Here is a 27,159-nt window from a genome sequence, read left to right as displayed (position 1 = left end):
GCTGAAGACTAGGATGTTCTGGGTGACCGAGGCTATGATGAATCAGTCGTTAACCAACCATTAGCCTATTTTCACTTTCAATTTATAATGGGAAAACCCACACTCGTTTTCTAAAATGATAATAGAAACCGCCCAGTCGTATTCTAAGAAAATGTTAGGCCTACTATTGCTGCTACCAATACGTCGATTTGAAGAACATCAAATACTAGCTGACACAGAGGTTCCAATCAACTACGGTAAGAAAGATCTGGTAACAATATTGTCCCGCTAAACGATGAACACACGGCAGGCCTAGATCTTCAAACCGTTTCAAGATAAGATAAGATTTTAAGAGAGCTTTTCCAAGAAACTAGCCTTTGTTGCTACCTTACTACGTCGATTTGAAGAACATCAAATACTAGCTGACACAGGGGTTCCAATCAACTACGGTAAGAACGATCTGGTAACAATATTGTCCCGCTAAACGATAAACACACAGCAGGTCTAAATTTTCAAAATGTTCGGCCAGCCTAAATAATGATTACATTAAAATCAAGTACTTTTTTTTTTAAGTCCACGGTATCATTCACGTTGGCATTTTTGTAGGCTATATGAGCTTGCTGTATTCACGGGCTGGAATAGCAGGAAAACGTGTTTGAGGAAGTTAAGTTTTCAAAATTTTCTTCCGACGGTTCAATCTCCCTGGCCGGTAAACGATTGATTGGTAGATTAGAATTCGAGTCAGACACCGAAGTTGGGCTATATTTAGTATTTTGATATTATTGTACATGTTATAATAAAGGCGCTATTGCACTTTCGTACCTCTACCAGTTCCCGTGGTCGTAGGAACTTGAAATTATTAGAGGATGTTAAGGGGAACTAGCAATGACCACACACCAAATTTCAGCCGAATCGACCAATAACTTTTTATTTTACCGACCTTTTAATTTCTAACGAGAGAGAACTTTATCTGTTTGACGCCATTTGCTTTGTTTACTATTTAGACTCGAATAACAAGACACTAAGACGGAAACCGACACACTGCACTAGCTGCCTATCTCTGCAGTTCATAAAAATTAATATAATTTTCGTATACTTTAATTTTTGCGCGAAGCCACCATGTTCTCTAAAATACTATTTGGTGTTGATCAGTGGATTGGCCTTTAGGTGTGAATATTGCCGTGACCTTGATTTTGACCTTGAGTCTTAACTTCCCATCCATATCAGGGCCTTTGCGTTTATGATTGCCGTGGCCTTATTTCTTACTGTATTTTCAAAGTTAATGTTCGAGGGGAAAGCAGAGACGACATCCTTCGGAAAAGATAATTGGGTCATAGTCGTAGGTCAAGGTCATGTAACAGAAAACTAAACTCAAACTTTTCAAAGTCATTTTTTGGACATTTGACCTTGACTTACGACCTTGACCCCGTAACCATTTTCGAAGGCTATCACCTTGGCTTGAATCATGGACGTTTACCTTGGTTCTGTCACACACTGCTCGGTCAGAAAAGGGTCAAACGGAGAGGGGCCCGTGTCCGAAAGGAAGTCAATGGGCGTGGTCAATGTGAAAGGTCGTAGTGACCTCCACTAGTCACCGTTAACCATCCGTGACCTTGACCCTGACCTAGAGTCCGAACTTCCCATCCATCTCGGGGCCTTTGCGTTTATGCGTGCCGTGACCTTATTTCTTACTGTATTATCAAAGTTAATGTTCGAGGTGAAAGCAGAGACGGCGTCATTCAGAAAAGATAATTGGGTCAAAGTTGTAGGTCAAGGTCATGTTACAGAAAACTAAACTCCACGCCCATTGACTTCCTTTCGGGCACGGGCCCCTCTGCGTTTGACCGTTTTCTGACCGAGCAGTGTGCGACAGGACCAAGGTAAACGCCCATGATTCAAGCCAAGTTGATAGCCTTCGAAAATGGTTCCGGGGTCAAGGTCGTAAGTCAAGGTCAAATGTCCCAAAACTGACTTTGAAAAGTTTGAGTTTAGTTTTCTGTAACATGACCTTGACCTACGACTTTGACCTTTTTAACTTTTCTGAAGGACGTTGTCTCTGCTTTCACCTCAAGCATTAACTTTGATAATACAGTTAGAAATAGGGTCACGGCAAGCATAAACGAAAAGGGCCCGAGATGGATAGGAAGTTTGGACTCAAGGTCAAAGTCAAGGTCACGGATGGTTAACGGTGACTAGTGGAGGTCACCACGACCTTTCACATTGACCACGCCCATTCACTTCCTTTCGGACACGGGCCCTTTGCGTTTGACCCTTTTCTGACCGAACAGTGTGCGACAGGACCAAAGTAAACGTCGATGGTTCAAGCCAAGGTGATAGCCTTCGAAAATGGTTACGAGGTCAAGGTCGTAAGTCAAGGTCAAATGTCCCAAAACTGACTTTGAAAAGTCCGAGTTTAGTTTTCTGTAAGATGACCTTGACCTACGACTTTGACCCAATTATCTTTTCTGGAGGATGTCGTCTCTGCTTTCACCTCGAACATTAACTTTGATAATACAGTTAGAAATAAGGCCACGGCAAGCATAAACGCAAAGGGCCCGAGATGGATGGGACGTTTGGACTCAAGGTCAGAGTCAAGGTTACGGATGGTTAACGGTGACTAGTGGAGGTCACCACGACCTTTCACATTGACCACGCCCATTGACTTCCTTTCGGACACGGACCCTCTGCGTTTGACCGTTTTCTGACCGAGCAGTGTGCGATAGGACCAAGGTAAACGTTCATGATTCAAGCCAATGTGATAGCCTTCGAAAATGGTTAGGGGTCAAGGTCGTAAGTCAAGGTCAAATGTCCCAAAAATGACTTCGAAAAGTTTGAATTTAGTTTTCTGTAACATGACTTTGACCTACGACTTTAACCCAAATATATCTTTTCTGGAGGACGTCATCTCTGCTTTCACCTCGAACATTAACTTTGATAATACAGTAAGAAATAAGGCCACGGCAAGCATAAACGCAAAGGCCCCGATATGGATGGGAAGTTTGGCCTCAAGGTCAAAATCAAGGTCACGGCAATATTTACACCTAAAGGCCAATCCACTGATCAACACCAAATAGTATTTTATAGAAAATGGTGGCTTCGCGCAAAAATTAAAGTATACGAAAATTAATTAATTTTTATGAACTGCAGTGTTAGGCAGCTAGTGCAGTGTATCGGTTTCCGTCTAAGTGTCTTGTTATTCGAGTCGGTTTCCGTCTTAGTGTCTTGTTATTCAAGTCTAATTAGTAAACAAAGCAAATGGCATCAAACGGATGAAGTTTTCTCTCGTTAGAAATTAAAAGGTCGGTAAAATAAAAAGTTATTTATCGATTCGGCTGAAATTTGGTGTGTGGTCATTGCTAGCCCCCCTTAACATCCTCTAATAATTTCAAGTTCCTACGACCACGGGAACTGGTAGAGGTACGAAAGTGCAATAGCGCCTTCATCTTTTATTTCTGTTAATCCAAACTTTGTTATGGTTATATTATGTATTCTGTGTTCTGACTATTTGAAAAACAGTATATTCTCGATTGGCATTGCTACCAGGACCCCTTTTTAACGCCCACATGGTCGTATATTGCCGCCGCCTCCCTCCGACGGTCTGTTCGTCCTTAGTCCACACTATATTGAGAACAGACTACACTTATTATTTGATTGTTTTGAAATTGATTAATGTTGTTAACATTACCGAGAGGAAGAATCCTATTTAATTTCAATAATTTCCGTTTATTTCGAAAAAGCCTGATGAATTTCAGCAATTTCCGTTAATTATGTCTAGAGTAATGCCCCTTGTTTAACTTTGTCGAACCCTTTGAATGCTCTAACGACAAAAGATATCGTCCGACCTGTATGATGTATGAAATTTATATGCGTTATTTAAATCAGTGACACGAAGAATCTGGTTGAATTTCAGCAATTTCCTTTATACCCCCGTCAGACCTGGGTGGCGTCCTTATTGCGGAAATGGTCTCAGAGCGCGTCAAGATCGCCATAAGTGTGGTGGAAACGCCAAATATCGTGCTGTGGTTTCCATGGTCGCCAATGATCGCCGAGTCACGGCGTTTGTTTTGAGCATGTTCAAAACAAACGCGAAGGTTCTGCGATCTGACCTGGACAGCTGTGAGAACGCGACTTTTTTCAAGTTTGTAATTTTTGGGACACTTTCTTGCGTTGTGTTCACGTTTGCCGGCGACCTTGTGCATTTTCTAGTCGCCGTACGGTCGCAGTTAGTAGCGCAGTAAGGATGCCAACCCGGTCTGACGGGGACATTAAATACGTCTAGGGTTATGGCTCTTGTTTTACTTTGTTGAACCTTGTGGACACTCTAACAACAAAAGTTGTCATCCGATCTGTCTGAAAGTTATATGCATCCTTTAAATCAGCGAAACAAAGAATCTTATTGAATTTTCGTTAATTAGTTGTAGAGTTATGGCCCTTGTTTCACTTTGTTGAACCCTGGGAACGCTTAGATAACAAAAGTTATCGTCCGATCTGTATGAAGTTTATATGCATTATTTAAAGTTCCTATCAAATTTGAACAATTTCTGTAATTTACTTCCAGATTTAAGACCCTTGTTTCAGTTTTGACCATTTGAACCCTCAAAAGATGGAATTTATAATCTGATCTGTATGAAATAGTCTTTTAAATGCCCGCCATTACCTACAAATGAATAAATAAATGTCCAGAATTTGACTTCCGATAACACGATTTCACGCTTACAATTTTATAAGCAAAATATAACAGAATTAACATATTTATATTTATAACCGTGTGTCAGTATTATTAACATACCGGTATTTATAACCGTGTGGCAGTATCATTAACATATTTATAACCGTGTGCCAGTATTATTAACATATTTATAACCGTGTGGCAGTATCATTAACATATTTATAACCGTGTGGCAGTATCATTAACATATTTATAACCGTGTGTCAGTATCATTAACATATTTATAACCGTGTGGCAGTATCATTAACATATTTATAACCATGTGTCAGTATCATTAACATATTTATAACCGTGTGTCAGTATCATTAACATATTTATAACCGTGTGTCAGTATCATTAACATATTTATAACCGTGTGTCAGTATCATTAACATATTTATAACCGTGTGTCAGTATCATTAACATGTTTATAACCGTGTGTCAGTATCATTAACATATTTATAACCGTGTGTCAGTGTCAGTATCATTAACATATTTATAACCGTGTGTCAGTATCATTAACATATTTATAACCGTGTGTCAGTATCATCAACATATTTATAACCGTGTGGCAGTATCATTAACATATTTATAACCGTGTGGCAGTATCATTAACATATTTATAACCGTGTGCCAGTATTATTAACATATTTATAACCGTGTGGCAGTATCATCAACATATTTATAACCGTGTGCCATTATTATTAACATATTTATAACCGTGTGCCAGTATCATCAACATATTTATAACCGTGTGCCAGTATCATCAACATATTTATAACCGTGTGCCAGTATCATCAACATATTTATAACCGTGTGGCAGTATCATGAACATATTTATAACCGTGTGCCAGTATCATCAACATATTTATAACCGTGTGCCAGTATTATTAACAAATTTATAACCGTGTGTCAGTATCATCAACATATTTATAACCCAGTGGCAGTATCATTAACATATTTATAACCGTGTGCCAGTATTATTAACATATTTATAACCGTGTGGCAGTATCATTAACATATTTATAACCGTGTGCCAGTATTATTAACATATTTATAACCGTGTGCCAGTATTATTAACATATTTATAACCGTGTGCCAGTATCATCAACATATTTATAACCGTGTGGCAGTATCATTAACATATTTATAACCGTGTGGCAGTATCATTAACATATTTATAACCGTGTGCCAGTATTATTAACATATTTATAACCGTGTGCCAGTATCATCAACATATTTATAACCGTGTGGCAGTATCATCAACATATTTATAACCGTGTGGCAGTATCATTAACATATTTATAACCGTGTGGCAGTATCATCAACATATTTATAACCGTGTGGCAGTATCATTAACATATTTATAACCGTGTGGCAGTATCATTAACATATTTATAACCGTGTGGCAGTATCTTCAACAGTCCAAAGAAACATCTAAAGTCGATTCAAAGGCAAATGATCCTTCACTGTCACCTTCACCCAAGGGTGTTCTGCCATGTAATTTTCATGCTTTAGGTGGTGGTGAGAATAGGTCAATAATACAAAACTTTTGAAACAGAAATCGAAAGTGGTCGATGATTATAATGATATCAAAGTTTCCCCATACAATCATGCTAGGTTCACAAGGCTACATAGCACGTACATGTAGGCACGTTAAAATTGGCCCTGATTGCTACCATTTTTACGCTAACAAACAAAGTCTTGATTATCTGATTATCGTTGAAAATGCTTGTTTCTGTAAAGACATCTGTTTCCGTGAAGACATCTTTACCCGTGAAAAGCGCCAGGTGTCTCTAATGTACGAGGACTGGCTGAAAAGTTCTAAGCCGATCTGTAAAATACCTGCACAAAGACAGTGGTTTTCATTTTCTACATAGTTCCCTTCGAGGGGTACACACTTTTGCCTTCAATGTTGCAAGGCTTGGGTGCCGGTCAGGAGGACATTTTATTCAGTCACCATAAAATAGTCGTTCACAGCTGACATGGTGTGTCATCATTACTAGGAAAAATGGCGACCGGCTAGTTCCTTTTTCATTTTTTGAAACCGGTCACATCCATGGTTACAAATCTGGCCAAGAATTATCAGGACCTGCTTCAAAACGGCGCAAATTGTCATAGGGCGTCAGGAATCTGACACGCGTCTGATCCACAGTCAAAAGCTATGGCACCCATCTTGCAGAGATTCGTGGTCATTCGTAACTTAGTCGAGTGGTTAATCGTCGATCAGTCATCACCATGTCATGCACCCGGGTAATGTTGTCCTTAATGGTTACTGATGATGGCCTTCCAGGACGCCGGTCGTCGGTCGTCAAGGCTCTCCCTGTCACGATTAAAGTCCGCAGCTTATTTAATGTGCAATAGGAAGAGACAACATCCCCTTAAGTGGAAAGCATATCAGCATGAAACGTGAGTCATCACGAGCACCAGAAAAATCAAAATGGTGAAATTTGTTTCCGACTTTACGTGGAATTATAATCCACCTGTTTGTTTTTTTTATCAAAGTATAAGGATCATTGAAGAAGATAAAAGCTTAAAGATGCATTATGTAAGATTTAGATAAAGAGCTGGTCGTTCTTTCTATAATATTTCAAAAACAGGGAAGTTACGATCCGATATACATGCATTTCAGGTTTCATCAAAATCAGGTCAAAATTGTGGCCTCTAGAGTGTCCACAAGCTAAAAACGTGATTTTTCGTACAACCAGGGGCCATAATCCATAAAGTTATAGTCCGATAAATGGCAATAACGAAAGGAATCGAGATCTTTTGGAGATATACCTATATTTCAAGTTTCGTCAAAATCTGATACAAAATGTGACCTGTAGAGTGTCAACAAACGAATTGTGGACGGACGGACAGGGCCGACGACAATATACGTCCACATGAAAATGTGGGCGTATAAAAAACACCCGTCCGTCCACGTAAAATAACCCTTGACAGTTGGAATTCCATTGCTGTCGGTTCAGGATAGTAGGACGTTAAAACTCTAATCCATTTCATTTTTTTTTTAAGCGAGGCGATTCCAACAACATAATGGATTCTCAAGGCAACTATTTACAGGTAGGTTCAACCTGCAGACTATGGAAGACCAAATGGGACAATATTAATGACCCTTGTTTCTACATTCCAGTTTGAACATTTTAGACATGAACGCAACATTCTAAATTAATGATTCTTGTTTCCACATTCTTATGTCAACATTTCATGCACAAAATCAACATTTTAAACAAAAAATTGACTTTATGTTTCATTTTCGGCGTTTTATCGGTAACTTTTATATATCATTAAATATTAAAATTAAAAAATAATTTCTTAATTTTACACGACAAAGAAATCAATTCATTGGTTTCTGAAAGTATCAAAAAAAAATCTGGAATTTGAACTCTTATGAAAATATTTTCTACGTTTCAAAAAGTTATGAAGTTAAAATCTTGAAATGAAAATGTCCAGAAAAATATAATGAAATTATCAACATTATTACACCAGAGGGCGTTAGCGTATGTGTACAACTTTGATATTCCTAAACCCTTTAGCACTTGATGTATGTAAATATTCCTGATATATTAATACTGGTATATCCCAAGATAGCTTTGTATGAGGGTGCCTCAAACTGTCCAAGTTATGTGAATAGCTTTCTGTACCATAGGCCCATTATTTGGTCAACTACCAGCGCAAACCTCTGACTCCCCTCCACCCACACCCCCACACGCAGACGCGAGTTATGGTCCCCTTCATGGGCCTCTCATTCATAACAGATCAAGCATTAAATAGTTTTGGGTTTTAACTTTTTCTTCCATAGAAGCAAGATGAGGATGAGATGTTTTTTAGAGGAGAAAGTTTGTTTTGATATACGTACCTTCATAAGATCTCTACACATGTTAGCACAGACCACACTAAACGCTGGTTCACTCACAGCCTATAAAATATAGATAAAACAACTGTTAGCATAAGATAAATATACAACAACTCGGATCTTAAAAGCAGAATGGAATCAAGCTGGCAATTATTTGCACATTAAGACTTTTTTGTCAGCACCATAAATTTCTAGTAAAATTCTCACCTTTGCAAATATTAAATCTGTGACACCTTTTAATCTTGTTTCTGTGTCAATATTTAAATCCTGAACTTCTTTTGATAAAGTCTGGAAATTCTCTGTAGTTAATTCATTCAAAATCCCTTTCACATGTTTGTAGATTTCCTGAAATGTTATGGCAAGATTGTGGATTGTATGGGAGCCCTGTCGACATGGCCCAATAAATAAAACTATTAAAGCATTATGGCAATATCAGTAACGAGGAATTCATCTGTCATCATTAAATATAAGACAGGGATAACTTCAGTCATCATTTTGCCTGTTAGGGATTTATATTATTTTTAAAATAGATTAATCGGAGGTTTCACATAGATTAATATCTACATAAGAAAAAGAGAGAAATGGGGTTTAACGTCCATTTGACACGAACTAGGTCATTTCGGGACTAACATGCGGTTCAATTTTTATTTCAATGATTCGTTCGCGTGTAGGGGTCTTTAGCAGTGGGAGGAAACCGGAGGATCGGGAGAAAGCCCACGAGGTTGAACAGGTGACCCTAATCCTTGTCACGTATAAGCGGGAAATCGAATCTACTCCACTTGTCTCAATGACAGACTTTCTGTATAAGTGAGTGAAATAAAGTTTGGGATTAAATCCTGAAGTCTTAGAAACTGATTTACACTACGTTTACTGTAACCCATGTCTAATTTGAAAGTAGAAGAATCATTGAATGGTTTGTGTTACAGGGTTCCAATTGGCCGTATATCGCCGCCGCCCTCGTCCGTCCGTTCACAATTTCTTGTGAACACCCTACAGATCATCTGACTTCTGAAAATGATTGAAGAAGAAGTCTAGTTATGACCCTTGTTTCACTCTGTTGCACCATGTGAACGCTCTAGCGACTAACGACCAACGTTATCATCTGATTTGTATGAAATTTGTATGCCTCATTCAAATTACTGAGACGAAGAAACCTATTGAATTTCAGCAAATCAGTACGAGGAGTTCTGTCTCATCATTAGAAATAAGACAGAGATAACTTAGGTCATCATCTTGCTATTTGTCAATTTGTATAGAAATAAATGTTGAAATAAATGGGGTTTTTTTTGATACCCCTCACAACCCTGTAGAACAAGACTGAAATGGATTTGATCTTATGACAAAAAAACCCAGTAATCTTAACTTTATAGGACTTGAGATTTTCTGCCAAATTTCTATAACTGCAACTGCCAAGGGGTCTTTTAAATGAACTACCGATGTGTACATCTGATTATGTTGGAAGAACCAGATGCACTGACAAATGTAAACTGGGTTCGAATATTTACAAATTAAAAATTATCCTGCCAAATTAAAAATTATCCTGCCAAATTAAAAATTATCCTGCCAAATTAAAAATTATCCTGCCAAATTAAATATTATCCTGCAAAATTCAAAATTATCCTGCAAAATAAAAAATTTCCTGCAAAATTAAAAAATTAGCCTGCAAAATTGAAAATTAGCCTGCAAAATTCAAAATTAGCCTGCAAAATTCAAAATTAGCCTGCAAAATTCAAAGTTAAAATGCAAAATTCAAAATTATCCTGCAAAATTCAAAATTGTCTTGCAAAATTCAAAATTATCCTACCAATATCGTACAAAATTAAAAATTATTTTACAAAATTAAAAGTTATTTACAAAAAAACCCAATTATTTTACAAAATTAACAATTATTTTACAAAATTAACAATTATTTTACAAAAATAACAATTATTTTACAAAAATAACAATTATTTTACAAAAATAACAATTATTTTACAAAAATAACAATTATTTTACAAAAATAACAATTATTTTACAAAAATAACAATTATTTTACAAAAATAACAATTACAAAATTAAAAATAAAAATAGGAAATAAAAAATGAGAAAATTAAAAATTATTCTACAAAATAGAAAACTAAAAATAGAAATTAGAAATTATTTTTCAAAATTAAAAATCGAAATAGGAAATCAAAATAGTTCGTATTTGAGCTTCCGTAGATTGGAGTTATGTTATTTCATACCACTCTTTTAAACATGGAGCGATGCGGGGATTATGGAACCGGTGGGAGCCACGGTGGCTAAGTGGGTAAGACGCTGGCTCGCTAGCCTGTTCGATCCCTGCATTGGCCGAGAAAGTTCATCAGGATTTTCCGACGTGGTTTCCCCTTGTCAGTGATGCAGGATGGAGGGCCTGACAAGGACAGCTGTCTAGTCCTTCGGATGAGACGAAAAAACCCAGGTCCCGTGTATATATTGGAATGCACGTAAAAGATCCCCTGGCAGTTGGAATTCGATATAAGAGTAGGCGATAGTGCCGCTGCCCGGGCAAAATTTCCCTCATAGCACACTGTATGGCGTATGCCCGTCTTCATTAGCCCAGTATAGGAGCAGAAAAGTAGGACATTTCTTTTCATTTCTCTTAAAGCAGAGTATCGTTGTGGCTTGCAAACATTAAAAACTCAAGAGTCGTGTCATAACCTACAAATTTTCTAATCTTGCATTTGATTTTTATTTCAGGAAATTTACCAACTGCATAAAGCTGAATATCCTTGGCGACCAGGTAGAATCTTTGAAACAGCTAAAAGTGAGGAGCTTGATGAAACTGAAGCCAGAACACAGGTAAACTGTCTAGATGTTAAGGATCAATTTACACTGACTGGGACACATTATCACGGGACAAATTATCACCAGTGCTTGAAACACATCGGGAGATTTAAGTCTCGCTTTCTTAATCTCACCTCAGATAACATTTGAGAGAATTTGATCATACCTTGTAGAGGCTAATGTTATCATCCGACTGTAGAATCCATAATCTTGCCATTACATAAAGCTTGTCTAATCTTTCAGGGAATCTATAAACGTGTGAAAAGTATTTTGAATAAATTAACTCCCCAGAAATTCAAGACTTTATTAAAACAAGTTCAGGATTTAAATATCGACACAGAAACAAGATTAAAAGGTGTCACAGATTTAATATATGAACAGGTGAGAATTTTACAAAAAATTTATATTCAGTGGGGGGAGGAGTTGGTATTGCCACCAAAATATCCAGCTATGTGCCAATAAGGACCTTTAGGGTTGTTACAAGGAGGTTGATTGCTACGGATTTTCTTTTTATACATGAAGTTTGTTACGACAGGCACCTTGTGCCCTTGACATTAAAAACAGTTGAAAGTAATATTTTAAAGAAGCTTAAATTTTTGGCATATTTCTTAATTCTTTCACAAGAAAAAAACCCCCAACCCTACCAACTGTATCAGGATGGGTGCCGTGTTCAATGACCATACAATTAAGGTGTTTATATGTGTAGCTCTGTCATGGTAAGGGGGGTTGGATGGCCGAATGGTTAGCACGTGCGTGCTGTATCATAAAGCCTGTCATTGAGCCAACTGGCGTGGTTTCGAATCCCTGGTTGTACGTGACAAGGAGTAGGGTCGCCTGTCCAACCTCGTGGGTTTTCTCCGGGTCCTCCGGTTTCCTCTCACTGCTAAAGACCCCTACGTGCAAGCGAATTATTGAAATAAAATTAAACCATATATTAGTCCCGAAATGACCCAGTTTGTGTCGAGTGGATGTAAACCCCATTTCTCTCTCTCTCTCTGTCATGGTAATAGTGAATTTATTGCTCACAGAGCATCACAGGAGTCCAGTTTGACAAATTGATGATATAACTGTGGTGATGACGAAAAAAGTCTTTATGGGGAAATAATTTAAAAGTCCAATGGAATTACGGCATATTGATGACTAAAGTTATCCCTGTCTTATATTAAATGATGACAGCTGAATTCCTCGTTACTGATATTGCCAGCTTGATTCCATTCAGCTTTTAAGATCTGAGTCGTATCTTAGGCTAATAGTTGTATAAGTAATATTGTTTTATCTATATTTTATAGGCTGTGAGTGAACCAATGTATAGTGTAACATATGCTAATATGTGTAGATATCTTATGCAGGTACGTACATCAAACAAATTTTATCCTCTAATGACAACCCTTGTAGATGACTTGGACGACTTAGCTGCTGTGGGCGTATGTGTCGTTTCCTTGCAATGTGCCTTTGTTGTTTTATGTAATTTTTTCAACAACACAGGGTGGGGTCGTTTGACAAGGTTTTATACCAGCCCCCACCCACCACAGATAAAGCAACCATACGGTACGCGCAATCAATTTATTGAAATAAAACGATGCCATAATATGTTAGTCCCGAAATGATTAAGTATGTGTCGAATGATAAGCATTAACCTTGTTTATTATCAAATTCTTCTATTATTCAAGCATTATTTGAAGGTTTCACCCTCAATTTTTCACGGAATTCCCCCACCCCCACTTTTTAAAAGAAATTTCACAGAATTGATTGGACTGATTAGTAATGGTAACTGATAGAACAAAATGATTATAATTTATTTACAGTTGAAGGTTCCATCTGATAGCAAACCAGGTGAGAAAATAAATTTCCGGGTTATTTTATTAACTAAATGTCAGAGAGAATTTGAGAAAGATAAAGATGCAGATTTAAAAGCACGACAGAAGAAAATAGATGAAGCTGTTTCAGTGAGTAAAATGTTGACTTTTATATCACCTGTTCTCTTCACCTGACAGAAGACCTGTTACCTGACCAGTTATTCCCTTCTCTCCACCTGACAGGGGCCCTAATATTTGACAGGGGCCATGTAAGCGGACCAAGACGGGCACCACACCATTACCTAGAATGTAACAGAGAGAAATGGTGTTTAAAGTAGCGAAGTCTTTAACTCAATATCACCCAAAGTCTTCGACATTGAAAACACGAATTATTTGTCAGTTTAAATCAACATTGATGTTATGATCTTACCGTGAAAAGGCAGGCTTCTGATATCCAATATTTAAGACAAAATAAACATTTTACCATTGGTACATGAATTGTGTGCCATAATTCGTTTCGGCGCCATTTGTAACAAGGGACTCGAAGAACGAGGCTAGACATATTCCACCAGTCATGTCGAACGGTGACGACATATTCTTATCTGGAGAGCATGTGCAATATATACTATTGGTGTAGACTGGAATAACTAGACGCTAGAGGTTTCCATTAAAATGAGCCTTCTGGCGTATTCGCCGAACATGACTGATTTGAAATTAGAGTAAAAACAGAAACGACTGAACGTGAATCAGTTTATATACATTTATATGACATTATTACATGCGTTGCGACCCATTTGTGTCAATTTCTAGGTCCTAAATATAAGCGATTTAGCTCCTTTAATATCCACTCAACATACTTTATGGCATTTTGAATCAGGTTCAAATACCAGGTTGGACCGTGAGGAACCTGTGGAAGTTTTCAATGGTGCTCGTTGTTTAAATGATATAGAAAGGTTTACCCATATCCACCTGACTCTGACTATATATTGATGTGCACGTACAAGAACCATTGACGGTTGAAATTTACAGGAGAGGTAGAAATGATTTGGGTGATTTGTACAAGATATTTATAATTTGTTATTTCCAGGAAGATGTCAAGAAACAATTACAAGAAGAAATGGAGATTGCTGCAACGACAGCCAGGAGAAGATCTATAAGAAATATCAGGTAAATAGCCCGCTTGATGCTGACTCGCCATTAATCACTATATCATTTGTTGTAAGGTCCAGAAATATATCAATATTTATAATTCTAAACGTAATGAAAATTATCTTTGTTGGATGGTATTCAGGTAAAATGATGACAATTGAATTTCTTGTTACTGATATTGTCAGATTGATTTTATCAGTAGGTTTATTGTCCGATTGTCTTTTTACAGATTTATAGGAGAATTATTTAAATTAAAAATGTTAACGGAGAATATTATGCATGATTGTGTATTTAAATTATTACGGTCGAGAGATGAAGAGAATTTAGAATGTTTATGTAGATTATTAACCACAATAGGAAAAGAATTGGATAAAGAAAAGGCTAAGGTAAGACATACTACACTTGATGTTGTTGAGTAATAAAATTGATCCTAACCATATTTGAATTTCATGCAGGAAGGGGGAGATATTTACTTCGGCCATCATGCAGACAGAAGGGTTAACCGGGAAAGAAGGGGTTACTATTCTCGGACATCCAGCAGGCAACCCAGTAAATAGGAGTGGTTACTTTCCATTGACATCTGGGGCTGGATAATCATCACCTGATCGAGCTGACATACTCTTTACTATTTTTGATTTTGCTTGATATCAACTGTAAGCGACATGTTTATTTTTGTCATCACGATTTGCTAAGAAATTCTTTTATCTTTCAGCCTCGAGTAGATCAGTACTTTCAGAAAATGCAGAAAATCGTTGGAGAGAAGAAAACATCGTCAAGAGTACGATTTATGTTACAGGATGTTATAGATTTACGATTGGTGAGTTTTTCGTTGTTCAGCTATTTCTGATCAGTGATTCATTGTTTTATTGTTCCCTATATCTGGATATAACTTGCTTGAACACAATGTTTATATATTGAATTATTTGATGTTCATTGATGAATAATATATTTATATTGTAGTGTAACTGGGTGCCAAGAAGAGAAGATAATAATCCTAAAACTATCGATCAGATCCATAAAGAAGCTGCTAAAGAAAACGCACAGAGAACTTATATGCTATCCCAGAATCCACCTCAAAGTTCAAATAAACAGAGCCGTGATGGTGGACGATCTCGTGGTGGAGGACGTAAGTTAATGTATTTTTTTATTACATGGCTGGTTAATATAGAATACCAAGGGCGAACATACATATTTCTTTTCAAAATAAATAAATCCCTTTTGTCAGCTAATGAAATAACGGTAAAATCTGATGGTTCAAGGGTTCAGAGTTACTTGGTCTGCCAATAGAATACATATTGATGTTGCAATCAGTGGTAGGCCTACTGAAAGTAATTAAATGAAATGTAACAGGGTTTAACGTCCTACTGTTCTGATTCGACTGGGCTAATGAAGGGTATATATGCCATACAGTGTGCTATGAGGGAAATTTTGCCTGGACAGTGGCACTATGGCCTACTCTTATATCGAATTCCAACTGCGAAGGAATTTCTTACTTGCACACCAATGTGTACACAAGATCTCTGAACGACAGGGGGAAACCAAGCGAACCCGCGACCTCCAGGTTAGCGAGCCAGCGTCTTACTCACTTAGCCACAGTGGCTCTCCTGTTATATACTATTCAAAAAAAGTAGGGGATATTTGATTTTTAAGTGTTATTAAAGTCACCTAATGAAACTGACGAAGAAACAAATGACAAAATGAAATGAAGTTCACATTCATCGATTTATTCCAAATGATCGTTAGACTAAGTAAGGCACAGACTGACCATTATAAGGGTAAAATGATACCCGGGGTCAAACAGCAAAGTTACCACAGCATCACAACCAAGTCAGTAACTGGTAAATCCTCCTCTGTTTGCCAAACAAGCATTGATCCGACGTGGCATACTCCTAATGAGACGTCTAAGGTCATTTTGGTCCAGATTGTCCCATTCCTGTTGCAACGCAGCAGCAAGTTCTTGGACATTGGCAGGACGTTGTTGACGTTGACGTAACCTCTGTCCAAGCATGTCCCAGACATGCTCGATGGGGGAGAGGTCGGGACTCGGTGCTGGCCAAGGTAATGTGGTGATGTTCTGTTGTTGGAGGTAACCTGTAACGATCCTGGCCCTGTGACATCTTGCGTTGTCATCCTGGAAGATGAAACGGCGGCTATGACGTCGTGCGAACGGCACAACATGGACTGCCAAGATGTTGTCCCGGTAGTACTGGCCTGTAACACGCCCTGCAACAACATGTAAAGCCGTTCTTCCAGCAACAGTGATGCCTCCCCACACCATAACAGAACCACCCCCAAATCGATCATGTCTGATGACGTTAACGTCTTGGAAGCGCTCGTTTCGACGACGCCACACCCTCCTACGTCTGTCAAAAAAATCAACAGTGAACCTTGACTCATCTGAAAACATCACATTGCTCCAGCGTCGATTATCCCAGTGTTGACGATCCCTACACCAACGACGTCTTGCCTGAATGTGATGATCTCTCAAACAAGGGATCACGCGAGGACGTCGGGCGCGAAGGTGACCCCTATGCAGTCGATTCCGAATCGTCTGGCCACTCACTCTCACACCAGTGTCTGTTTGAAGACGAGCGCTGATCTGATTTGCTGTGATGACACGATTTCTCAAGGCCAAGGTACGGATAAATCGATCCTGGGCTTGAGTTGTCGCCCTTGGTCGACCTGAGCGTGGTCTGTCCTGTACAGATTGTGTATCACGGTATCTGGACCATAGCCTGCTTATGACAGACTGAGAAACATTCATCGTCCGCGCCACAACCGCCTGTGTTGTGCCGATCTGTAGCATGCCAAGGGCACGTAACCTTTCATTTTGGGTAAGCCGACGCATATCAAAATTTGTTTTCTGGTCACTAAAACAATTAAACTGATGTTTCCACCCTGGAATTCAATGCCACAATGACTGTAACATTCAAAGTCAGAGTCGTGCAAATCTTGGGTTGGACCCCCATGATGATCCCAAGCATCACCTGCATTCCATGCGGTAGCTATTGGTGCGTTTGGGCGTCACATGTAACTGGAAATGTTTCTTCTGTTAGGTTCTATAGTGACTTTTTTCGTAGTCATTTGCATATTTTAGTATTATGCCCCCAAAATCAAATATCCCCTACTTTTTTTGAATAGTATATTCTAGCAGTAATAAATTGGACTGTATGCATTGGTCTAATTTTACCTTAATTTGGTCTAAATTAAACTGTACTAAGATTAATAATAGAAATGAAATGGTGTGCGTGCTTATCATCCTAAGTATAAATTTGTATTATTCACCTTTTTATTTTCATGTGAATATAACATTTAAAGCCAAAATAAAGACCTGTAAATGTCAAAATAATAGTTTAAATAAGTCAGAATAAAGAACTTTTGATATATAATTTGTTTATTTGCAGCCCCAAATAGAGGAGGACCACAACAGAATAATCAACGTAATGATGATGGCTGGAATACTGTCGCTTCTAAACCTCTCCGTAACATAGATCTGTCAAAAATGAAAATTACCAAGGTAATAATTTTAAGTCAATTTAATGTAGATTTCGTCTGTTGATATATAAAAAAAAAAAAAAAAAATGGTTCCGAACAAAGGGGCAAAATGATGACTAAAGTTATCCCTGTCTTATATTTAATGATGACAGTTGAATTCCTCGTTACTGATATTGCCTGACTTGATAAAAATTATCTAATTATTCACACACATAAAAAGTATGCTCTAACGTAAAACAAAATCCTTATATTCCAGACTACAGTAGATGAGAACATCCAGGTGGGACCTGGAGGAGGTTCATCTCGATTTGGTGTTTGGGGTCGAGGAAGTAATAATGGTGATCATATAAATTCGTCGTCTCAAGAAGGCGATTCACCGGCTAAAGCTCCTGCTAATAGGTAATTATAGAATTCGTTTTGATTTCCATTTCTGGTTAGCTTGACGATCTAAACGAACCATTCATTGGAAATAAATAAGTTATATTTATAGCACGGCTTTCATGAGTTAACAGGTTTAAACATCGAGGCCATATGCCGAAATGTTAAACCTGTTAACGAATGAAGCGTAATATTGACACCTGCTCAACATGCTTGTTGTAATTGCGCTGAAAACCCACCCCACTTCTTTATATGATTTCTACCAAAACTAGTGCAAACCAGTAAAAGAGTGCAATAACATTGAACATGTCTAGTTATTGCACGCTTAAGCTCCACCCAATCTTCTAGAGAGAAAACAATCTGCTTATTCAACGAAAAGAACAAAGGAAGATTTCCCGTCCATGGTACAATAATGTTTGTTTGCATTAAGCCTGCGGCAATCTGTTAAATACTGTTCCACATAATTAAGAACATAATTAAGAAACATACTCTAACATATATTTACATTATCTACAAGAGTATGCTGGAGTATCTTGTTTAACTATACAGCTACCTGTAGAGGTAAAGGGGTCAGTGTTCTACACTGTAACATATATTTAATCAGATGCTGGTGGTAGTTGATCATACCTTAATTAATCGCACAGCCACTAGTAGAGGTAAATGGGTCAGTGTTCTATACACTGTAACATATATTTAATCAGATACTGGTGATAGTTGATCATGCCATAATTAATCACACAGCCACTAGTAGAGGTTAAGGAGTCAGTGTTCTATACACTGTAACATATATCTAATCAGATGCTGGTGATAGTTGATCATGACTTAATTAATCACACAGCCACTAGTAGAGGTTAAGGAGGGTGTGTTTTCAATCGACTTTATTAGTTTATCATGCCTTTATTAACCAGAGGTCAAGGAGCATGGTCTACAATGATCGTTTATCATGACTTAATTAACCATGCAGTCAATTAGAGGTTAAGGAGTGTGTCTACAATGATCGTTTATCATGACTAAATCAACCATACAGCTACTTGTTAAAAAGGTGAAGGGTTAATCTTCTGTATAACTGTATACTCTTCAGTATCAGGTCCGGCTGAGATAGATGCCCAGGATTTTCCAGCCTGTTCAGATGATACGAAAAATCAAGGTCGCTTGTGTAAATGTCCTTTGATAATAATGCGGGATGTAGGTCCTGTCAAGGACGTCGTCTAGTTGTTCGGATGGTACAAAAAAAAAATCAAAGCCCTGTGTACATTTTGACATGTACAAAAACGAACCTGTGACAGAATTAGAAATACGAGTAGCCCTAATTGTCTCTGAACGGGGAATATTTTCTCTCATAGCACACTGTAAGGTGTATATGCTGCTTCATTAGCCCGGTGAGTGCAGAACGGTAGGACGTGAAACCCCATTTCATTTCGTGTATTCCTAGCAAGTGGGTACTTGATAATATTCCCTTTAAAGGTTTAAAGGAGATAAATCGCAAATATTTGGGACCTAGAAATTAACACAAATGGGTTGCAACGTATATAATAATAAGATATGAATGTATATTTATAAACTGATTGCCATTCATTAGTTTTCGTTTTTACTCTTAATTTCAAATCAGTTATGTTCAATATGCATTGTCTCATTCGAATGGCAATCTCTAGCGTCTGGTTATTCCAGTCTACACCTGTAGTATTTATTACGCATGCTCTCCAGATAAAAATATAGCGTCACATATTTTTGACATGACTTGCGGAATATGTCTAGCCTCGTTCCTTGAATCCCTTATTACAAATGGCGCTGAAACGCATTCTGTTACACGATTCGTGTACCAATGGTAAAATGTTTATTTTGTCTTAAATATTGGATATCAGATGCCCACCATTTCCCAGTAAGATGACAACATCAATGTTGATTTAAATTGACAAATAATTCGTGTTTTCAATGTCAAAGACTGTAGATGATATTGCCTATACAGTTTTTTAGGACTTCGAATTTTGTCTAATGGTTTGGATTGTTCGTACTTGGTTTTATTTTATTTTTATTGAGTTAAAGACTCGGCTCCTTTAAAACTATGTTTATCTAGCTGTAGGTTTACTGGATTTCGTACTGAAGAGGAAGGTGGTAGACCATTTGGTCGTGGAATCAGTCCTGCTCGTACTGGATTACGTACTGAAGAGGAAGGCGGTAGACCATTTGGTCGTGGAATCAGTCCTGCTCGTACTGGATTACATACTGAAGAGGAAGGCGGTAGACCATTTGGTCGTGGAATCAGTCCTGCTCGTACTGGATTACATACTGAAGAGGAAGGCGGTAGACCATTTGGTCGTGGAATCAGTTCTGCTCGTACTGGATTACGTACTGAAGAGAAAGGTGGTAGACCATTTGGTCGTGGAATCAGTCCTGCTCGTACTGGATTACGTACTGAAGAGGAAGGTGGTAGACCATTTGGTCGTGGAATCAGTCCTGCTCGTACTGGATTACATACTGAAGAGGAAGGTGGTAGACCATTTGGTCGTGGAATCAGTCCTGCTCGTAGCGATAGCAGAAATCATGGACAGGATGGAGGATTTGGTCGAGGTCGTTTAACGCCACGATCTTCAATGGAGGGAGAAAGAGACAGAGCTATAGCTCAAGTCAGGTAAATATCGTGGAACATGTTATATATGCAAGAAGCTAGAGAGTTAATTATAGGCTTGCCATGTTAATAAATGTCAAAATAATAAAACATTTAAAGCCAACAGGCAGATTTATCTTTTACATAATGCATCTTTAGATACAAAATTCTTGGTTTAAAGGAATCTAACTGGAAGGACGACGCCCTCATCTTCTAATCCTGCCAGTAGAGAAAGAAGCCGATCCCGAGAACCAAGAATGGATAAACCAGAAGCTGCTCCGGTTCCTGGTATTTTATCAGAAGATGAAATGGAAAAGAAAACAAAAACAATAATTGATGAATATCTTCATATTAATGATCTCAAGGTAAATATACTGGAGCTTGGTTACCATGGAAACAAGGCAATCTTTATGTATAATTAATAATTTACCTTTTGGGGATTATACAATGTTTGGGTATATTACCTGTGGATTAACTAATGTTTGGTTCGTCCGGGGTATTTTACTAATGTTTTGGGTTGTTCTTGGTATATTACCTGTAGATTAACTAATATATATTTGTTGATGAGTGAATGTGATTTATAGAGTTTGGTTATTGTGTTTTACAGGAAGCTTTAATGTGTGTTTCCGAGATCAGCAATCCAGCAACTGTCCATTTATTTATAGAATTCTCTATTAATCATGTGTTAGAAAGATCGTCTAAAGCACGTCAACAAACCGGACATCTTCATCATGATTTAGTTAGCAAAAAAATAATCTCGGTTGATTCCTACCTTAAAGGGTAAGTACAAATTCAGCGTGGAATATTGGTAACAAAGAACCCTGATGGTGACTCAAGGCATCAAGTCTTTTAGAAAGTTTCTTCCTTGAGCTCTGAACTAAGAAATGATTCCAACACTTTGTTGTAATCTTGTTTTTCTGGGAGCATCTCTTTTTTAAACAAGTTCGGCCAATTTGAATCCGATTGACATTAAATTTGCCATGCTTGCTCTTTGAACAATTGCACATCGATTGACGGACAAAATAAGACAGGCCATAGCGCCTCTATGCAGACAAAATTACAGTATAGCATATGCTAGTCGTCATTAGCCCCGTTGGGCCTTAAACCCCATTTCATTTCAGCCATTGAGTCAAGTGGCGGGTTTTCTCTGGGTCCTCCAGTTTCCTCCCACTGCTAAAGACCTCTATGTACAAGCAAATTATTGAAATAAATTTGAACCACGACAAAGTATTTCTGATGATTTATTAACATAGAATTACTTTATTTTAGATTGAATCAAACGTTACAAATAGCAGAAGATATGGAGATTGATATTCCAAAGATTTGGCAGTATTTAGGGGAATTGATCGGTCCTATGATCCAAGATGGAAGTGTACCATTAAATTTCCTGAAACAAGCGTGTGAACCTTTACAAGCCAGTGGCAAGTCTGGAGTGGTTGTGGCGGCTGTTCTGCATGACGCTAGTCAACGATTGGTAAGTATCGTCAAGTGTCTTTGCGTTGTGGATTATCTCACGGACGTCTCATTTATTCCCACTGTCATACTTCGACTTGACAGTAGATAGAATATTCAAATATGGATGCCAATGATTTACAGATCAAAACTGTATACGGAAGCAAAGAGGCATAATGTAAGAGCTAATTGTGCCTACTGCAGATCCTTCGTCTAGATGTTAAAATTCACTTGATTTGATATTTGTTTATTTGGTGCAATTTCTATTTTCTGTCTTGTCCGCAGGTTTATCTTGTAGATTTTTGTTTTACGTGTAGTGCGGTCCTCCTGCACTTACTATTAGACATGTATTCACATGACAGGCCCATCGTCAACTCGATGGACCTTCTGATAGTCTTGATTTTAAGTAGATTTAGAACACTGGTGCCATTTGAAAATTTAATGATGAAATAGATAATCGAGACTTATTCTTGATTATTGAATAACTTCACGTAGAGTAATTGGACTGAAATTGTCTATTCACTTTTCAATCCCTATTTTACGTTTATATACAGAATATTGACAAATATTGATTTATATTTTCCAGGGACACAAGAAAGTTGCGTCTTTATGGAAGAGTTCTGCATTAGAATGGACTGATTTTGTGTCTGCTAAAAATGTTACCGAATTTTTGGCTGATGAAAAGTTAGAATTTACAGTTGCGGCCGATTCTCAGCCTTCCACTCCTGTGGATAAAGTGTCGTTTGAAACTATTCAAGAACAATTATTAGTTCGTTTACGTGATGTGAATTTTGATAATGAACATATGTTTGATTGGATTGAGGTAAGAAAAAGATGCAAGATGCAAGATATTGGGGTTGGGTGGCCGAATAATCTCAGGCATGTGTTTTAGGTCATGCGGTCCGTCGAGGTGTCTCGTTTTCGATTCCTCACTTGTAGGATCGCCAGTCCAACCTTGTGGGTTTTCTCTGGGTGTGGGGGGGTGGATGGCTGAATGGTTAGCGTGCGCGCGCTCTATCATAAAGTCTGTCATTGAGTCGACTGACGTGGTTTCGAATGCCCGGTTGTACGTGACAAGGAGTAGGGTCGCATGTTCAACCTCGTGGGTTTCTCCGGGTCCTCTAGTTTCCTCCCACTGCTAAAGACTCCTACACGCAAGCGAATTATTGAAATAAGATTAAACCATATGTTAGTCCCGAAATGACTTAGTTTATGTCGAGTGGACGTTAAACCCCATTTTCTCTGTCTCTCTCTCTCTCTCTCTCTCTCTCTCTTCTCGGGGTGATTGTTCCGAATATAATTTAAATATCTTTTCAGGCCAACATCCCAGATGAATCTACGAAAAATCCCAAGTTTATTCGTACGTTGATGACTGTCGTCTGTAAAAGTGCCGTATCTGGTGAGTGTTGATCTATTTTGATTATTTTTTCCCTGTTTATAAAATCGGGAACGAGTGAACTGTTGTCGTTAAACTCGATTTCATTTTGGTGATTGGGAGGGGGGAATAGGGTGGCCTAATGGGTTAACCCGTGCGTAGTAAATTATAAAGTCTGTCATTGAGTCAAATGGCATGGTTTCGATCTCAAAATTACTTGTGACGAGGGTCTACTGGCCAACCTCTCTTGGGTATTCCTCTGAAATACCAATTTCATTTCCTCCAACCTCGTGGGTTTTCTCTGGGTCCTCCAGTTTCCTCCAACTGCTAAAGATCCCTACACACAAGCGAATTATTGAAATAAAATCGAACCATATGTTAGTCTTAAAATGACCTAATTTGTGTGGAGTGGACGTTAAACACCATTTCTCTCTCTCCCTAATTTCATTTCCATTCTATACAATGTTTTTTTGCGATTTACAACTTGACAATTAGCAAGATGATGAACTATAGTTATCCCTGTCTTATTTCTAATGATGACAGACAGAATTCCTCGTACTGATTTGCTATTTAAAATGTCATGTTTAATATTTGTTGAATATTTGAGTTAACGTATTTCCTGTAAATGTGCAACTAGTTAAATTGTTGTGTGAAAATGTAAACCACTTAAACACACTAAATACGTTTTACGGCTGATGTAAAAATGTATGATCACGATTGTTATTTATCGTAACAACGGTAGCAATGACAATCGAGGCTACACTCTTTATGTAATGCCGATAACTTGGCTCATGCGTAAAAGATCCCTTGATAATTGGAATTCGATATAAGAACAAAATCTACATTTAGAAGTATTCTATAATTCTAATTCTGTTATTTTTCAGAAGGGCCAAATTATAAAGTGAATGAAAATGTTATTAAACAACGTCAGTCGTTATTAGTAAAATATTTAGATAGTCAACAAGAATTTGAAATACAGGCATTATATGCTCTACAAGCTTTTGTTAAAGAACTTCAACATCCCGGAGGTAATTAAACATCTACTTATTATTGAAATCCATTTTATTATTCCAATGTTATTTGTATATTTTATTATTCCAATGTTATTTGTATATTTAATTATTCCAATTTTATTTGTATATTTTATTATTCCAATTTTATTATTCAATGTTATTTGTATATTTTATTATTCAATGTTATTTATATATTTTATCATCCAATGTTATTTGTATATTTAGCTATTTGTGGAAGTGATCAATTTTGGAACAGGTTTTTTGTGATTTCATATGTTAAAATTCTCTCCCTTACACTGCATATTTAGCCACTTAGAAATGTAAAAAGTCATTGGGATTACTGAGCATGATGATGATGAGTTAGTTGTATTTTACGTCCGCTTCCACCGAGGTGATATCGCAGACAAATTACTGAGCATGGATTCCCCTTGTTGATATTGGAAACACACACTTCAGAAAAATTTGACATTAAACCCCATATACTTTTCATTCTATTTGCCAACGGTTTTGCGACTCGTGTATCTGGTGGCTTAATAATGTTATTTCAATATTTTTGGCCATTTACAATTTACGAATTCACAATTAGCAAAATGATGAACTATAGTTATCCCAATCTTATTTCTAATGATGACAGACAGAATTCCTCGTACTGATTTGCTTCTTTTAAATGTCATTTGTAACATTGTACGAGTTAAAAAAAAGCCAAGGTCCTGTGTACTTATTGAGAGTGTCGTGCAGTTGAAATTTGATATGAGTAGGCTGTAACACAAGATTTCCCTCACAACACACTTAATGGTGTATTCCCATCTTCATTAGCCCAGTCGTGCAGAAAAGCAGGATGTTGGACTCCATTTCATTTCGTTTCTGAATAGTCAATACATCGTGGTTAGTAGATTGATGAGTCAGAATATTCAATAGGTCGTGGTTAGTAGATCAATCAGTCAGAATAGTCAATACATCATGGTTAGTAGATCGATCAGTCAGAATGGTCAGTGCATCGTGGTTAGTAGATCGATCGGTCTGAATGGTCAGTGCATCGTGGTTAGTAGATCGATCGGTCTGAATAATCAGTGCATCTTGGTTAGTAGATTGATCGGTCAGAATAGTCAATACATGGCTAGTAGATCGATCGGCCAGAATAGTCAGTGCATCGTGGTTAGTAGATCGATCAGTCAGAATAGTTATATTGTTATATTTTAAAAATGGCTGTAGAAACCAGGCTCAAGAGTTCACAAAGCATTCTCAGACTTCAGTGAAGAATTTACTCAAAATTGTTTGCCTTATTTTAACTAAGATATAGCCCTTTATAAAACTTGTGTTGTTTTAATATATCAAATACATCAATAAGAAACTATGTGCAAAGTTTTGTGTTTCTGGATCAAAGATATTGTCATAAACAGTGATTGAAAGTTGAGTAAATTCTTAAGTCTGAGAATGCTTCGTGAACTCGGGGCCTGGTGATTGAATAAATTCTGTCGAGTGAATGTTAAATTCCATTTCTCTCTCTTTCAGGTGTGCTGAGAACATTCTTTGAAACCTTGTACGATGAGGATATTATATCTGAAGATGCCTTTAATCAATGGTCTAATAGTAACGACCCCGCGGAACAGGAAGGAAAAGGAGTTGCCATGAAACAAGTTGTTCATTTCTTTGCCTGGCTAAAGGAAGGCGAACAGGATGAAAGCTGAGAACTTCCACTTTAAAATTTTGATTGTTGAACAATTTTGATAATGCACTTAATTTTTGCAAACCAATTTTTTTAAATTTGTTTTCATACGCCCACTTTTAAATTGAACATCTTGTGTGTGACAAGAAGTAAGGTCATGAGTCCACATGAAATAAAGTTGAACCATAAGTTAGTACACTCTTAATTTGGATATGCACTTGTATGTGACAAGGTGTAAGTGTAGAAGTGGCTAGTTAGGGTTTCACACTGCGTAGCTTGTGTGAAACACTATTGTTTTTGTTAAAATTATTCTTATTATTATTCTTCTTATTATTATTATTTTTTTTTTCCAATTTGCTTATATCTCAGCAACTTCTTGTCGGATCGATACAATGTCTTCAGTTTTACTGGGAAAGTGGGTGTGACTTAGAGATTAAAGCTATTCCCGGCGTTCTGCGACATTGCGAAATGTCCGAAATCACCGAAAATGTCGTTTTTTGAAATATTGCCGTAATATTAGCATATGATGCATTTTGACATAGCCAGAAACAGGGGACATAGCTATGTTACTTTTGATTTTTGATTTTCGACAAATCTTGGAAGATATTAGGCGCCAAATTTTGAAAATTTAAATTTTTACAAAAAACTTTTTTATTTATTAATATTTTTATATGACATTTTAACCAAGGTTAAAGAGTCATCTGATTTGAACAAAAATGTCAACATTTTTTGTTTCCGTAATTTTCCTTGGCCGCCAGTCCTACATTAATTATTTATTGTTCGATTTGTATAAAACCTAGTTCATATGTTCCGTGGTTCAAAATGTCATTTTTTTTGTTACCGGTAAAGTTTCCTGTCGGAACCGGAAGACGCGTAAATTTA

The 27,159-nt window shown here is 37.4% G+C and overlaps 1 protein-coding gene across 4 annotated transcripts; it reads left to right on the top strand.

Annotated features, from left to right (window-relative positions):
• On the top strand, positions 1 to 26,449 carry LOC126827808 (eukaryotic translation initiation factor 4 gamma 3). Of its 4 annotated transcripts, none has more exons than XM_056102577.1 (20): positions 1 to 236; positions 7,703 to 7,750; positions 11,262 to 11,363; positions 11,592 to 11,729; positions 12,638 to 12,697; positions 13,154 to 13,294; positions 14,232 to 14,311; positions 14,523 to 14,679; positions 15,006 to 15,110; positions 15,254 to 15,419; positions 17,698 to 17,810; positions 18,045 to 18,187; positions 20,241 to 20,795; positions 20,953 to 21,136; positions 21,379 to 21,551; positions 22,041 to 22,245; positions 22,810 to 23,046; positions 23,541 to 23,622; positions 24,483 to 24,626; positions 26,124 to 26,448. In XM_056102577.1, exons 2-20 carry the CDS (start codon positions 7,724 to 7,726, stop codon positions 26,297 to 26,299), a joined length of 2,988 nt encoding a protein of 995 aa, XP_055958552.1. In that variant the 5' UTR covers positions 1 to 236; positions 7,703 to 7,723; the 3' UTR covers positions 26,300 to 26,448. The 4 variants fall into 4 exon arrangements, with proteins under 4 accessions (XP_055958552.1, XP_055958551.1, XP_055958553.1 ...); XM_056102576.1 differs by having other exon boundaries at positions 1 to 428; XM_056102578.1 differs by lacking the exons at positions 1 to 236; positions 20,241 to 20,795 and having other exon boundaries at positions 26,124 to 26,449.
• The last annotated feature ends 710 nt before the right edge of the window (positions 26,450 to 27,159 follow it).

This window comes from Patella vulgata, chromosome 7 (genome assembly GCF_932274485.2).
Source record: "Patella vulgata chromosome 7, xgPatVulg1.2, whole genome shotgun sequence".
Classification (NCBI taxonomy): Eukaryota; Metazoa; Mollusca; class Gastropoda; family Patellidae; genus Patella; species Patella vulgata.
Note: the sequence above shows the minus strand (reverse complement) of the source record. Positions and strands in the feature narration are given on the sequence as shown.

Excerpts from the sequence above, each read along its gene's own strand:
- LOC126827808 (XM_056102577.1), top strand. The coding sequence starts at position 7,724 with ATGGATTCTCAAGGCAACTATTTACAG. Across the intron at positions 15,111-15,253 it reads ATGTTATAGATTTACGATTG|TGTAACTGGGTGCCAAGAAG; the intron begins GTGAGTTTTTCG and ends TTTATATTGTAG. Across the intron at positions 23,047-23,540 it reads ATATGTTTGATTGGATTGAG|GCCAACATCCCAGATGAATC; the intron begins GTAAGAAAAAGA and ends ATATCTTTTCAG.